The sequence below is a fragment of the Sciurus carolinensis genome, chromosome 18, assembly GCF_902686445.1.
Source record: "Sciurus carolinensis chromosome 18, mSciCar1.2, whole genome shotgun sequence".
NCBI lineage: Eukaryota > Metazoa > Chordata > Mammalia > Rodentia > Sciuridae > Sciurus > Sciurus carolinensis.
Genome location: NC_062230.1, coordinates 30,600,396 through 30,613,834, shown reverse-complemented (window position 1 = coordinate 30,613,834; position 13,439 = coordinate 30,600,396). Strand labels below are relative to the sequence as shown.

At 44.1% G+C, this 13,439-nt stretch overlaps 1 protein-coding gene across 7 annotated transcripts in view; it reads left to right on the top strand.

Moving 5' to 3' along the window:
• Mrtfb (myocardin related transcription factor B) overlaps positions 1-10,638 on the top strand; it is a 184,923-nt gene extending 174,285 nt beyond the window's left edge. For 6 of the 7 annotated variants that reach the window (XM_047532976.1, XM_047532977.1, XM_047532980.1 and 3 more), the window contains 4 exons: positions 1,297-1,455; positions 1,774-1,911; positions 3,268-3,328; positions 5,374-10,638. In XM_047532976.1, coding sequence (XP_047388932.1) covers positions 1,297-1,455; positions 1,774-1,911; positions 3,268-3,328; positions 5,374-5,909 — 894 coding nt within the window. In that variant the 3' untranslated portion in view covers positions 5,910-10,638. The remainder of the gene's footprint in view (positions 1-1,296; positions 1,456-1,773; positions 1,912-3,267; positions 3,329-5,373) is intronic. The other variant, XM_047532982.1, reaches the window with a different exon arrangement.
• Positions 10,639-13,439: the final 2,801 nt, after the last annotated feature.

Genomic DNA, 13,439 nt, shown 5'->3' with positions numbered 1-13,439 from the left:
TATATTTATATTTATATATATATTTATATATAAATAACTTTAGTGCTTAAGAAATACTCATGTGCCAGGTACAGTAGTGCACACCTGAAATCCCAGCGACTTGGGAGGCTGAGGCAGGAGGATTGCAAATTCAAAGCCAGCTTCAGCAACTCAGTGAGACCCTGTCACTAAATACCGTACAAGAGTGGGGGGTGGTTTTGGGGATGGGGCTTAGTGGTAAAGCACCCCGGGTTCAATCCTTGATACCAGAAAAAAATGAAATGCTCATGTAGAGTTGATAAAAAGGTTTTTCTCTTTCAGAATATTGAAGTATATTAAATATTTTTATGAGTAAACCAAGTTCTGTGAAATACAGTACTGTATCAGCAACATCCCCACAGTTCATAAAAAACTTTTGATAGAACAAAATGTTCTGCAGTCCCTTCCATGGGAGGAAATTCTCACCTCTGCCTAATAGAGCAGAAACAGCTTTTCAGACGGGGGCAAATTTTAAAGGCAAGAGAGCCAGTGGGTGTGGTATGGGCTGCATCAAGGTGTGCTTGCAGCACTAGGCAGCTCTGCAGCTTCCCCTCTGGAGTGAGGACCTAGGCCAGGACCGCAGGGCAGAGGCCTGAGCCCGGAGGCATCCCCAGGCAGCAGGTGCTGAGCTGGGAGTAGAGTGACCTGATGGCTCCGCTCACCTAGGTGTCAGGGAAAAACAGAACTGAAGCAGAACCAAGAGTTTTTGTCCCTCAGAGACTGGGGCAGTGGGAAGAGAGGAAAGAGTTCGATTTGGAACACATTAAATTTGAGGTGTCCAGGAAGGTGATGGGGATGAGGCTTAGAAATGCAGAGAGAGGCTTCTAGATAGGTCAGGATAATTGGCTCATCCTGACCCTAAAACCTAAGGAGAGAGGAGTTCACGTCGTAAGGAGGTCAGAAGTTCAGCTGTCCCTTTAGAGGGCAGCTAGGAGAAAACCCTCCCCTAGGGGCTGCTGCTCAGGAGAAGAGCCAAGCGTGCTCCAGCGGAAGGGCGGGCAGACTCGGACCAGGGCAGATCAAGCCCACCTGTTTCTGTAGATAGCACTTTGTTGGCCCGTAGCCACTCCCATTTATTTCATGTCGTCTGTGCTGCTCTCATGCTAGGATGGCAGAGGTGAGCACTTCCAAGAAGCCATGTGGCCCACACACCTTAAGCTCAGGACTTTGTGGCCCTTTACAGAAGTTTGCTGACCCCTTCTCTGAAACGTGGTTTTCTTTACTTCACTAGGAAAAGCAAAATAACAAACCAAATGAGAAATAATATATCCATTACAGGTTTTCACAAATTCAGCACCAAATACCATTCTTCCATATCAGAGACCACCTGTGCCCACGGTCCAGCAGCCCTTTACCAATAAGGCCTCCAATAGCGTTCTTCAGACCAGAAACACTCCGCTTCCATCCCTGCAAAACGGACCCAACGCTCCCAACAAGGTAACCCTGTAATGACCTCAGCCGACAGGGCTTGCTGGCATTGCTGGCACTCTGGCACCCCTGCTCTAGGCTGGGAATGACCGAGTGTCATTGTCAGTGGGATGATGGCACCTTGTTAAGGAGCCCAGCTGTGGTCACAGTGAAGATGAGCCTTCCATGCAAGGTGGCCCACCAGAGCCCTAGCCACCCAGGTGCCTAGAGAGCCTGCTCCTAAGTTCTTCGATTGGGAACTGTAGGAAGAACCGCGGAGCAGTCTAGCTGGGGCAGGAGCAAGAGCTTGCTGCCAAGAGCTAACTCATGCTCCTCTGTTCGATACAGCCTAGCTCACCCCCTCCACCCCAACAATTTGTCATCCAGCACTCTCTGTTTGGGACCTCAGTCACCAAGGCAAAAGACCCACCGCGCTATGAAGAGGCCATCAAGCAGACACGCAGTGCACAGTCATCCCTTCCAGAGGTGAGTGAGGACCGTCATGGTTCTCAAGGCTGATGTTTCTTATGCTCTCCCCACACCTTAAGCAGCCCCATACCAGATCCCTTGTCTGGTGATTTGCCTCGATGAAACAAAAATTATAGCCAGGAGCTTCATATTTTAACTGGTTATTTAAAATCTCGATCTCACTTATTATGAAGAAGCCGAAATGCGTTTCTGTAGGAGAAATTATCTGCAGTTACTGCTTATTCAGAAATCCAGGGTTCGTCTAACTTTTGCTTTGATACAGAGGGGTCAGTTATGTTAGGGGCTGATGTGCTTGTTAGCAGGGCACATCATTTTATCTAGCTTCCTCATTTCTAAAGCCACCATTTGTCAGGCCAGCCAAGTCTGCTTCATCCTGCCTCATCTCTCCTAGTCTCTAGGACCCCCTGCCCCTTCACGTGACTGCTTGTAGACGGAGCAAGCACACTGTGGATGTGACAGACCTGCAGTTCTCCAGACTTTGCAACACCGAGTGCCCAACAGTGACCTGTGGCCTCGGAGCCTGGTTTCATTGATGAAGTAGGAGCAGTTGCAGCTACCCCTGTGTATAAAACATGTGGCCATGGTAAAAGCCCAGACTTAGCAGTGCTTGTCATCCATTGTCATAAACACACCTCCACATCTCCCAACCTCTCCAAAGCTCTTTCAAAGCTTAAAACTAAACATTTTCCAGAAAGGACCCCAACCCCACAGAGCATGCACACTAGAGGGGTGGTGTACCTGCCTCACAGCCTAAGTGAGCATCCACAGAAACTGGCACTAGAGGACAGTGCACATTGGGGCACCCTCACAGAGGGGCACAGATGCTCAGGGCACAGTGAACGAATAGTGGTAAACCCAAATTTAACCACATCAATAATTACAGTAAACACAGGGTTAACAGTCCAATGAAGATGATCATCTTTAGACATTTAAAGTTTCACCTAAATGAAAATATGTAGGGCTGGGGTTGTGGCTCAGTGGTAGAGCACTTGCCTAGCATGTGTGAGGCACTGGGTTTGCTTCTCAGCACTGCATAAAAGTAAATTGACAACTAAAAAAATACTTAAAAAAAAGAAATACAGACACTGTGTACTAGAGGCTTCTTGAAATCCAATTCAGTGACAGAAAATAAAGGCAGTGTGAAAGTCAGCTGAGCTAACATCTTGCTCCATTCTTACTCAGCTTAGTTGACCCAGCCAATGTGACTCTTGGGGTAAATGGCTAAACTTCTTAGGCAACTTCAGTGTTTCCCAAATTATCAAAGTGGATGCTCTGTGAAGTCCCACAGTACCTCAGCACACAGCGGTTCCACCTTCATATGAGACTGCTAACGTGTTTTCTCCTTCGCCATAGATTTCCAACGCACACAGTCAGCAGATGGACGACCTCTTCGATATCCTCATAAAGAGTGGAGGTAGGTCAGAGGTCACGCCGGCCCCCACAGGAAGTAGTTTCTCCACACATCTGTGACAGTCTCCTCCAGAGCTCATGGCTTACCTTTGGATACTGAGAAATATCTCATTCTAACTACTGTGACTTTTAAGTCTGTAGAAACTTAAGCCATTACCTTACTATAAACAAGGAAAAGTCGTTGATTCAACTCCAACATAACATAATGGTAACATAACATTAGAGCTATCAATAGATATCTGCCTGCTAAAAAAGAATTGCCAAAGTAAAACTGGATTTAAATTCCATATTTAAAAGCTTCAAATTGTATCCCATGTGTATCAGTCATTTTCAAGGGATGAGAACATTCCAGTTCTGCTTTAATTCTGTGACAACCACATTACCCAGCTTAGGCAAAGGCAATACTAAAGGACTTTCTATATATGTAGCCTTAAAAGGGTATTTTTAACCACAAAATAGTCAAGGTTATCTGTACCTCAGCTTATATGTCTTTAAAAGGAAGAATAAAGTCATTTTAAGAAGTTCAAGGGCTGGGGGTGTAGCTCAATGGGGGAGTGCTTGCCCAGCATTCACAAGGTCCTGGTTTGATCCCCAGTACTACCACAGTTAAAAACAATTGCTATTTAGTATTTTAAAGTACTTTTAAATTATCCTGAAAGTAATTTTTATTTGAATTTTGAAACACTGATTGAAATTTCTCCATCCATAGCAAATATTTTTGATATCGAGGTTGTCCTGTTAGAATGCTGGGCATAGCAGAGAATTCTTGATATTTGCCTATAGATCTACATTTGTTTTTGTTGTTTTGGCTAAGAACTACATTGGCCTTGCAAAATAATTTAAGCTCATGGTATATCTAAACTATGGAAATTTTTGAATAGACATTCCATTTTCTGATTTTTAAGGTGAAAAAAAAGCTTTTGCTTAATCTGATAGTCTTTAAAAATTTGTTAATTTTTATAACCTAAACTTAGAAATTCAGATTTGACAAAGTCAATCAACAATTTTGAGTTATTTTCAAAAAGCATTTTTCTTATGAAAAAGTATCCAGTAAGTGCATTATTTCATCTTATATACTATCAGTAATAAGAACTAAAATTTAAATAATTGTTAGACTAGCTAAATTGCACTTAACGTTTTCAACATAAAAATGATCCAGAGCACACACCGTTGGCAGTTCATTAATGGGAATCAAATTTTAAGTTTTTTTTCCCTCTCACCTGTTTAAGAATCTGAGCTTTCATTAGTTAAATCTATTTTTCCTAATGTGCCTGCATAAAAATGAACCAATACATCTTCATGAAAGTTATTCAGACATGTGTAGCTAAGTGAGCACTGGTGTCTATAATAGATGGTCCACTAATTTGCCACTTGATCTGGCAAAGAGTAACAGTCAGCATTTATCAAGGCAGTACCAAATCCTCAAGAATTCATATAAACTCAGAAAAACAGGACCAAAAAGTGAGAGATGCAGGTGATCCTCATTTATCTTAAGAAAAACGAGGGAGCCATGTATTGGCTTTAATTCAGAACTTTAATAAAATGTCATTGTATGTTTTCAGAACTGTGTATGGCTAAACTGGGGGCACAGTCAACTATAATTTTTTTTTAAAAAAAGAAGATACTAGATCTTTCTTAATATTAAGAATATACTTCATGTCTCTGCACAACTCAGGAGACACATTTCCACATTCACTTTGAGGGTCTCATGCAGTTATCAGCAGATTCACAGTGTCAGATAAGGAACCCTAGCTTAAAACCTTACGTGACTGAGAATAAGTGCCCAATAATTAAATAATCCAAAGCCCTTGATTCCTGCCAAGTGGCGTATTAAAGCTTGCAATGCTTAACCTTACTAAGGATTGAAAACACATCAGAATGTAATGAGCTTTTATTTAACTAAAATGATCCATCATCCTAAAGATTACTGACCAATAACATTCCTTTATCTCTGAGATGAATGAAAATAAGAATCACAATAGCAAAATAACTGTCCTAGTAATAGAAATCTTAGAATAGTAGTTAATCTTTACTTTAATTACTTTCCAGAGATTTCCCTACCTATAAAAGAAGAGCCTTCCCCGATTTCCAAAATGAGGCCAGTGACAGCCAGCATCACCACCATGCCAGTCAACACAGTGGTGTCCCGACCACCACCCCAAGTCCAAATGGCACCACCTGTGTCCTTAGAACCTATGAGCAGTTTGTCCACCAGCTTAGAGAACCAACTAGAAGCCTTCTTGGACGGAACTTTACCTTCAGGCAGTGAAATTGCTCCACTACAAAACAGCAGTGAAGACAGGGAACCCTTTTCCCTGATTGAGGATCTCCAGAATGAGCTGCTGAGTCACTCTGGCATGCTGGGCCACGCACACTCACCCATGGAGACCTCCGAGGCCCAGTGTGCCGCAGGGGCTCCCTGTCTGTCTCTCGACCTCTCAGACTCCCACTTGGACAGCATGGAGTGGCTGGACATTACCATGCCCAACACATCCTCGGGGCTCACTCCTCTCAGCACCACTGCGCCAAGCGTGTTCTCTGCAGACTTTCTAGACCCACAGGACCTCCCGCTGCCATGGGACTAAGGTCACAGGCTGCTTGTCTCAGAATTCATGAGGTTTCAGAATATGAAGATTCTAAGAGGTCAGTTTTTAGAGATAGACCCACAGTTGCATTGTTGCAATTAAACCATGTTATAGAAAGAGTAGCTAAGAAGGTCAAGGCCTGGAAACCAAATTTGAAACATTTCACTGCCTTCAGCAGTGAATCCCTACAGTTTAACATGGCACAGGGCCTTCTGAACACACTAGTCCAACACAGCTCATCTGGTTCTCCAGACTGCAGTAAAGAATGAAAAACACCTTTAGATACAGACATAAGGAAGGGTAAGGCAGGCAGGAATACGGCACTAAGATTCTCTGGTAATCAGCTACATGTAAACCTCTGTGTCACTGTGACCCTAAGTAGAACGCAGACAGCTCCACTCACAAACCAAGGCTGCAGTGAGGGAGAGGAGTGGTCTCTGCAGGACGTACTTCCTAGCAGTGGCCTGAGCCAACCCCGGCACAGTGGGAGTGCTGCCTAGCTCCTGGCAGCTTCCAGAGGAAGACTTTTCTCCATACAGAAACCTATGTGATTTTTTTGTGTTGTAGCTTATTTTGCGATTTTTGGAATCTTACTTTAGAATTCCAAATTTAAATGGAAGCTCTTTCACCATAACCATATGTCTACAAAATATCATCATAGACAATCCACTGTAAAAAGTCCAGGTATATTGATAACACTGAAAATTCTATTAGCAACCCTCTCGGTTGATTAGATTGGTTTTAATGTGTATATTAGGCATTTATATGTACACTCCGACTTTGTGATTTGTATCGCTGACATTAGGGTAAGGAAATGGATATCCAATGGTCCTACTTTTAATAACTCAAATATTTCTAGAGTACTTGAGCCACATGTATTTTCATATTTAAAGAATTGCTGACTAACTTTCAGGTAACCAGACCCATCTCAGTGAACCAAGAAAAGGCTTTAGCATGAAATATCTTTCTGAGCTGGTGAATTAGAAGAATGGAAGGTAAGGGGGAAGTCTTTTGTGAATCCAGGACATTCCCACAAGTACAAGTTAGACTGTGTCATGAGCTCGGCCACCAGACCCCAGCTCTAGTCGTCCTTATCTGTCACTAATCCCTGGTTATCATCTTACAGGCTTGTAACTGGATGTCCTACCTGAGCTCTAACTGTATTATCAAGCCTAAAGATCAAAAAACTGGAGGTTTCATTAGTTTTTATATAGAAAAGCATTATCACATTTGTCAAGTAATTTAAGAATTTTCTAAAATGCCAACTATCACAAGAGTTCCCAAATTATTTTGATCTAGTAATTTTAGGTATATGTAAAATGTAAATAATGGAACAAAACTGAAATCTTCCAAACGAGGGCGGAGGTTTTTATTAAATAATGATGCTGTGCTCTCCCCTCACCCTGGGTAAGCCCCAGGGCCAGGTTGATTCCTAAGTCATTAGATGGTGGATGTTCCACACAGGGACACACAAGAGGCAGCCTGACCCGTTGTTTGGAAAGAATCTGTGAACATTTCTGGTCTGTGAATCGTACATCACCTAAGAAAAGTCCACTTTTCCAGCACCAGCTCCCTGGAGCCCTCTCGACTGCACTTCCTGGCTCGAAGGCACTGACAGTGCTCAGTGCAGCCGGTGATGAAGGGTGTGCTTAGAAACTGACCGCCCACCCACAGGGTACAGCAGCTGGCACAATGCCAGCCCCACCCAGGCAGAGGGGGCTGCCCAATGGGGCTGACAGGACCCCAGGTCAGCTCCCAGGGCAGGCATGGTCTCCAGAGCCAGGCTCTCGCTTGGGAAGCTACTGTTCCCTATGGAAGGTCTGGCCCCGGGTCTTCTCTGAGGGCTTTTGTCTGGGGTTTATCAGGTCCGCAGTCTCCAAGCACCTTCCTCAGATTTGAACAGCTTGTTAAGTTAGCACCAAATATCAGTGGCTGCAGGAGGCCACTGCACACCTGGAGCTGTGAACTCCCATTGGAGAACCTCGGTTCCGCAGCCCCGAGTTGCATGTAGCTCATGTTCCAGCCCCCGGGTCCCCTTGTCAGTAGGGGGGCTGGAAACGCACCACAGAAAGGTTGCTCTCCAGAAACACGTCACACAGTACGAAGACTGCCAGCTTGTTAGCAATCTGCAGTCGAAGAGCGGACCGAAGTGGCCACCTCACGTGTGCCAGCGTCATCCTCCAGAAGGCAGTGACCTGCAGCTCACCTGCTACCAGCCATCCCACTTGCACCATTCCACAGGCCTCAGCCCGGTGTCCAGGCAAGGCGAGCACCTGGGCAGTGCGCTTGTGTGCATGTGACATGACCAAAGACCGCTCTGTAACCCAGGCCTTTGACCTAGCAGCGGTAACGTGCGTGTACTAAAGATGGCTTCCTGCTGTCGGAAGCTAGTTTCATAGCCATTAAAGCACAGGTCAGAAGGACGGGTTGAATTCTCACTGTGCGTGTGTGGTTTAGACTAGGGACTGTTGTCCATCACAGTGCAGAGTATCCCATTGCCAAGAAAAACTCCTGGAAACACTCACCCCTCTTTTTCCCTATAGTCTCAAAACAGTAGTACAGACCCTCCCCTGCACTGTACGTAGTTGTCAGATCAACTTCTGGGGGCGGGTAGATAAGAATCACGCTGAAGCTTCTAGGGAGGCTCTGGAAGTGCAGGGGTGCGGTCATCCTGTGCTTCCCTGAAACGTGCGATCTCTTGTACAGGATTCGCCACATACCTACAGATTCTGAATTTGTGGAATTTTTTGTGAAGTTATGAATATTTTTGTAATACTAAGATATTTGAATTTCCTCTTTAAAAAGCCCAGGGTTCCGTGGCCCACGTACCCGACACTCGCTGCTTGCGAGTGCTGCTGAGGAGTAGTGGTAGAGGTGCTGCCCCAGCCGCTGCCTGCAGAAGGCACGGTCACAGAAATGAGATGGCGCCAGCAGGCCACGCAGGCCAGGCCCCAGTGGCGCACAGGAGCACCTTGCCCATTTCAGTGACCAGAGCCAACTCGGGCTTCCCCTGCCCTTGCCCCCAGTCATTCCAAGGCACCCAGCTGTCTTCAGAGTCCTTCCAGAATTCCCACACTGACCCAGCCACAGCAGCTGACAAAGTGGCTGTCCCGCAGATGATGGGATGGTCCCTACTGTCCTGAGACGGACCCGCTCTCAGGTGGCAGGGTTGGAAGTGTCTGCGAGGAACCCACACTGCAGCAGTCACCCTCCTGCCATTTCTGCAGGCCAGGTGGCCGAGCCCCGGAAGCACCATTTTTCACTGTACACGTGAATGCTGCGCACTGGCAACAGAATGCCAAACCAGTCGACCCACTGCCCCAGAGGATACAGAATTAGCCCAAATGATCTACGAACACAAACTGGAAGGTCAGGCTTATCGAGGAGCACAGCCTGCAAGTTCACAAATGTGAGTCTGGAGAGCGCCCTCGCTATACTTCTGCTGTTCTTTTAAGTGACTTCAACCAAAACTGGAAAACAACAATTAAAATATAGTCATTGTTTTTCCTGGTTCAGTCCTTTAATCACTTGCTCATTGAACAATCTTTCTGGGCTACTGTTATTTGTGAAGTTACCGTGTGGCAATAAGCAGGTCCATGTTTCTTCCCCACTCGCCCTTTCTTGCAGTATCTGAGAAAATGCATCGTTGCAAAGGTTTCTACGTGAAATCTTTTAAGGCCTGTAAATCAAAAAACTGCACATGTTTACAAAAGAGCTTCATCCTCCATGCACATACATTCTCTGTGAACCGTGATTGGAAGCACCGAGGTTTCGTGGCAGTAGGATGACGGGCAGGTCCACAGGTGCTACCTGGACTCCAGCAACACAGCCACAGGGTAACAGAGCTTCATGCCAACTGCTGAGACTAAGCTTTACCCAGGTGTATAGAATCCCCCAACAGAGCAATTACCTCTCTACGTTATGCTGTAAGGAATCTTGCTAAATTGGTAGGAAGAGGAAGCACTTAGGAAAGGGTTTAGTGTCTACCAAGAGTACTTGACCTCAAGCAACTTGTAGTGATGCAAAATGCTTTAAAAAGGAACCAAAGGCATTGCCAAGTATTTGCCAAAAGGAGGCACTTTTTATTTAAAATTTGAGACTAATGAGATCTCAAAATACCAGTCCCAAAAAGGTATTATCCATTTAAGGTTATAATTTTCACAGAGATGTAGATATTCTCTATTTTCATGTAAAATAGTTCAGAGTTGCTTTGTTGGTTTAAGAGTAGTACATATTCAATAGTAATACAGTTTTTTTCTTTTCCTTTCTCTGTAGGAATTAGGTTTCTTGCTTGCAATAGAAATGCAGCGTGATAGTGTTTCTCTTATTTTCATTGTCACGTAATGTCTTAGCATCTCACTTTGTGAAAAAAAAAAAAAAAAAGGAGAAAGATACCAATCTACAGAGCCCTGCCTATTAAAGCACTAGTTTAAAAAATAAAAAATTATGGCAGTCGGGGGTCCATTCATGTATTGCCTTTCTGTTTTTTTTTAAACCATGATGCCTTCGTATTTGCTGTTTGCACCCCTGAAACCAGTTCCACATCATGTCTGAATGCCATACATTTTGCACATGTACTGTACATAGATGATGCATACTGTATTTTTATATGTGTGCACATTTATCATCAGATCTTTTGTACATAGTGGCAGTATCGTAGCTGATCAGAAAATGTTTGATATCTCAGCGATTTTGCATTTTTGTGTCTCAAATAAAAAAAAATTTTTGATGTACTGTGATTTTTACTGTGCAGAGCAAAGACCACACCTTATGGGTCAGTGGGGCTGCTGCAGACTGAGGAATGAGTGGGCTTGGGAGGAAATGCCACCTTAAGAACACAGCTCACAACAGCAAAGCAAGGGCCCTGCCAGGACAGCTGTATAGACCATGACGTGCAGAGTAGCATCTCAGTGCCCACATTGATAAGGCCATGATTCACATCAGTCACGTTCTCTCCTCCACAGTCAAAGAAGCATCAACGAAAAGCAGCAGGTGATGTAGTCCTCACTAAGGGTCCACATGGATCCTACTGCACGAACATGCACACCAAAACCCCATTCCCACGCTGACGGTAACAAACACCAGCAAAGTTCCTGAAAGAACCAGACGCAGTGGTGCACACCTGTAAACCCAGAGGCTCCGGAGGTCGAGGCAGGAGGATGGCAAGTTCCAGGCCACCAGCCTCAGCAACTTAGTGAGACTCTACCTCACATTTTAAAAAGGGCTGGGAATGTGGCTCAGTGGTTAAGTGTCCCTAGGTCCAATCCCAGTACCAAAAAAAAAACCTAATGACTTGGTATTGGATCCTTCAATTTAACCAACTTTCAAAAGCAACCTAAGATGTTTTCATAAACTATAAAACATGGTCTTTACAATTCAGGTTTGTTTTTTTGGAAGATGACCCTTAATTCCAACCTGAGAGCCTAAGGTTAAAAAAAGAGTTTTGAGGAGAACAGTACCATATTTTCCTCTTAGAAGAGACAAGATAAGGAATAAACTTGGTTGACAATTAAAATTTTAACATTGCTGTCTGATTAAGAAAGCAGACAGACGATCAGTCCCATTCACTCAAACAGCGAAATGCTCACCGTCTGTGACATCAAGTGCAGGATGGCCACACACTACACATCACCAGCAATCTTATCCCATGTCCCACAGACCATTCCCTCACCCCTCCTTCAAACAGCGTCCGTTTCTGATGGAAAGTAATTTTAACTCCACTTAACTTTAAGAAGCTTCATCTTGATGTTCTTTTAACTTTCATGAAAGGTTAATAATGTTCAATCCTCACTGTGTACTTAGGCAAGAAACAAAAGATACGCATACACTTTTTGAACGCCCATGTGTTGGGTTTGATGGAGTCACAGATCATTCCTGTGGGAGATCTGTTGATGTCGGCCCTGCAGAGGACAGCTCCACAGTGTCCTCCTGCTGGTGGCACATGTAAAGAAGGGAAGGGCATCCAAAACCCGAAGGACACAGTGCTGGCACTGTCCAGCCCAAAGCTGAAGTCTCACGGTGATGAGTTTTCATTCAATTTGTCATTCAGAATTTAAAGTGTTTCCCATCAGAGACCCAAAGGTAGGTCTTTGAGAGCTTTGACGCTCTTTCTCACTTGTAGCTGGGTAGACAACTAAGGGCAGAGAAGGCAGGCGACTTGCCTGAAATCACAAAGGACACAATACCTCTGAGACCAAGCTTCGGAGACCCCAGAACTCAGATCATTCGTCTTAGTCTGTTCAGGCGGCCATAACAAAATATCTCAGATTGGAAAACTAGCAAATGTATCTGTCACAGTTCTAGAGGCTGGAATGTCCAAGCAGATTCAGTATCTGGTGAGGGTCCCACCTCTGCTTCCAAGAGGACACCCTCTTGCTGTACCCTCCCTGGATGATTGCCATCTTCACATGGCAGGAGGAACAGAAGGGCCAAATCGGTCCCCTTAACCCTTTTAAGAGGGCTGTGTCCTCCGACCTAACTACTTCCCCAAAGCCCACCTCATATTATTGCAGTAGGGATTAAGTCTCAACATGAATTTTGGAGACACTGAACACTGAAGCCATAGCAACATTCCTATAGACACAGGACACAGAACAGTCTTTGTCCAGATACTTGGCAAATACAATTGATTATAGCTGAATGAACTCATGTCAGTCATGAGGTTCACACACAACTACCTAAATTAGACTTCAGTGTCTCTCAGACCTCTTCAATCTCTCACATTTTATAAAGTAGTTACTCACATATGGTTAATGCATCCACTGTCTGGCTTTTACTAGGCTAACTCCAGCAAGAAGTTGGATTCCAAGACTGAGTCATCTTAAATGAACCCAACAGGGCCATGCAAAAATGTGTTACTAAACACTGTCTATTTATTTTGGGACTTCTGTAGCTACTTGAGCACACATAACTCAGAAGTGATAGAATGGTTTAAAAATATCTAACAGCCAGGCACAGTGGTGCACACCTGTAATCCCTGTGGCTCCAGAGAGGCTGAGGCAGGAGGATCGCCAAGTTCAAAGCCAGCCTCAGCAACTTAGCAAATCCCTAAGCAACTTAGTGAGGCCCTGTCTCAAAATAAAAAATAAATTAAAAGGGTTTGGGATGTGGCTCAGTGGTTGATTGCCCCTGGTCCCCCAAAATAAAAATAACAAAGTTGAGAATACACAAACTGTGACCCAGCAATTCAAATTTTTTGTAAGAGACTTGAGAATGTACACAGGAAATCATGTGCAAGAATGAACACTAAAGCATCCTTTACAATGCAAAAATTGTAAACAAACCCTATGCCATTCAATTGGAGAACCATTAAACAGTAATTTACGGGCTACAGAATTCCACCATTACAACCATATAGTATTTCTATATAGTAGTAATGAATAAGCCATGGACAAAACAATTTATTCTAACAAATCAAAAAGAATAAAATGCTTAGGAATGAAGCTAACAAGAAAATTTTAGACTTAGACTGTGAAAACTATAACGTGTTATTTAAAGACACAAATGGAAAGATATACCATGTCCATGGAG